This window comes from Nematolebias whitei, chromosome 2, assembly GCF_014905685.2.
Source record: "Nematolebias whitei isolate Nwh7 chromosome 2, NemWhi1, whole genome shotgun sequence".
NCBI lineage: Eukaryota > Metazoa > Chordata > Actinopteri > Cyprinodontiformes > Rivulidae > Nematolebias > Nematolebias whitei.
This window is the reverse complement of record NC_056499.1, coordinates 27,899,220-27,901,813: the sequence shown is the minus strand read 5'-3', so window position 1 is coordinate 27,901,813 and position 2,594 is coordinate 27,899,220. Positions and strand designations below refer to the sequence as shown.

At 37.6% G+C, this 2,594-nt stretch overlaps 1 protein-coding gene across 1 annotated transcript in view; it reads right to left on the bottom strand.

Moving 5' to 3' along the window:
* tdp1 (tyrosyl-DNA phosphodiesterase 1) overlaps positions 1–2,594 on the bottom strand; it is a 20,813-nt gene that overhangs the window by 4,529 nt on the left and 13,690 nt on the right. The window contains exons 4-6 of the mRNA XM_037697603.1: positions 2,006–2,182; positions 1,574–1,622; positions 596–662 (exon numbers count right to left, since the gene is read on the bottom strand). Coding sequence (XP_037553531.1) covers positions 596–662; positions 1,574–1,622; positions 2,006–2,182 — 293 coding nt within the window. The remainder of the gene's footprint in view (positions 1–595; positions 663–1,573; positions 1,623–2,005; positions 2,183–2,594) is intronic.

Sequence of the window (2,594 nt, the reverse complement as noted above, 5' to 3'; positions counted from 1 at the left end):
CATACTGTACAGCTTAGATCCTTGTATACTGCTTCTTTTTATACTTTATATTTTCGTCTTCTTCGCATTGATGTGAAGGTTGTTCTTTCTGCACCAGCTCTCCAGGTGTTGCACCTCCTGCCTGGACTCATCGTTGTTTGTGATGCATCCCACCACTGCAGTATCGTCTGCAAACTTTACAGTACAACTGCCTGGATGGGTAGGTGCAAATTAATTTTCCTTTTTATTGGTTTTTCTGTGCACATGTATTTTACTTAACTAATATGCTTTTGTTTTATGTGGATTTTATTGTATTTTAGTTTAATAGAAACACTTGATATTTCAACTCTTCGACAGCTTTTTGGTTAACATGGGTTGATTTTGTGCTGTGGGAACACCTAACCCTCACGGCATCATTATAAAGCTGGTTGTTTGGCACTAAGACACTTGTTTCTGCAGCTTTGAGACCAAGTTTCAAGGCTCAATGTGAGAATAAAAGCAGCAGTTAAATTAATGAAATGAACAGAAAGGCCTGGGGTGGAAAACAATCAAATAAAACAGTTGACAGGAAGCAACTGGCAGGACGCAAAGACTTAATTAGCTAAAGTGAACTTACTAGAAGTAGGAGTGGAGCCAGAGCTGTTTCTGAGCTGTCTGGATGCTGTAAGGAAGAGAGCCCCCAGCTGCAAAGCAAAACATTCAACAAAAATTAAACCCAGATAGATTATAACAATTAACCCACAACCAGCTTATATAAAAGTCATTCACACATCATAAAAGTTTAAACATAGCACAAAAATATGAAACACTAGAACTGACAAACCATGAATTATGACAGGATTTATAACAGCTGAATTTAATGCCATCAAGTTGTGACACAACAGCTGACTAAGCATTAAAAGCAGCTTCTTTTGATAGACTGCAACTTTCAAGTTTGAGCGTTTCATCACTGTGACAAACTGTGTGGGCTGATTATTTATCCACGTAAAAATGTGTTTCCCAACTGAAAATTAAAAACAACAAAATATGCACAAATTGTTGTGAAACAATCCAAGGAATCTGTTTCGGTTAGCAGTGATGAGACTGAAAATGTGTGCCGAGTGACATCTTCAGGCAGCACTTCATATTGCACTCTATAGAACAGAACAGATCTTTATCGACACTGCAACAAGCATTGTTAAAAACTACGGTAAGTAAAAACCATGATACGCAGTCTTGCATCTTCCATGTCAGCTAACATAGGATTAAGATAGAAAATACATTCATATCTAAGATAGAATGTACATATAAACAGCAAACAAACAGCACTGTGACTGCGAAGTGAAAATATTGTAAAATTAAAATATCAAAAGAAACATATTTTTACAGTAAGAACAAATGCAAATTGAAACCCTTTAAGAAATAAAAAGGCACAAACAGGAATTATAAACATGTCACCTTCAGGTAAACAAAAGTTAAACCCATCAGTTAATATTCAGATTTTACATGTTCTGCTTTTCTGGAACCAGCTCGTCAGTTTTCACCTACATAAAATGTGGACTTTGTTGCTATGAACTATCTGCATTTGTACAAAAGTAAAGACAGAAACACTCACCTGGGTAGCCTTCTAAACTCAGTCTCACGTCTTCCACTGATGGGTACAGCTGAAAAATAACATCCCATCAAGTTCTTTCTTGAGAAACTTAGAAATCTGTAACCCTAAACACAACTCACTTACAGTTTTGAGCAACTGTAGCCAAATACAGCCGTTATGAGGTTACATTTAAAACTAAAAGTAAGAAAAATCAGAAAATCACAGAATTTAACACTGTAATTTTAATCCTTCCTTTGATTTGCTGCTTGTTTCTGGTGTTTTTTTTCCTGCTCATGTTTTTTGCAAATGAAGAGAAATATTGTGTAACTTCTGTGCAGAGTTGCACAGTTTAGTATTTTGTAACAATCTATAATAATCTAATTAACAATGATCTATTTTTTTTATCCCTGAATCTTACCCAGTGGTGTTCGTAAGGCAGATGTTGGAACGTACCAAGTGCAAGGGTGGATCTGGGCGAAGAAGGGATTTCCCAAGTGTGGTCAGAGTGCGCTGAAACTCCGCGGCCAACCATTTGCTCTTATCTGCTCCCATAGATCCAATGCTGGAGAACTGGCCAATCACGGGCCACCGTTCATCACCAGGAATTGGACTAGTGTGCTCATACAACAGCTTGAAAACAACAACAACAAAAAGAGAAGGATGAATAACTCCATTTGAGTCAAAGCCATTTCCTGTCGGCAGTCCTGAATAAGTTATCGGTATACGTGTGTTAACTAGGGCATTAACAGAGTACTCGAGTAATCTACACATCGATTGCTAGGACATCTATCTAGGTTAAAAATGTAATGTCGAGTATCCGTAGTGACGTCATATTATGTGACCCCCATATGACCGTAGGGGGCGGTGTTGCACTGTTGCAGGTCACAGAGTATGGTGTAACATCGGGTCCAATCCACCGAACCAGAACCAGTTTCGGTTTAAGTTTTGTTGTTGACGTGCTGCATGTTTCTTCACGTTTGCAGTTTAATAATAATAACTAATAGTTTAGTTTTTCCAGTGACTTATTTGCAGTATGATAAAT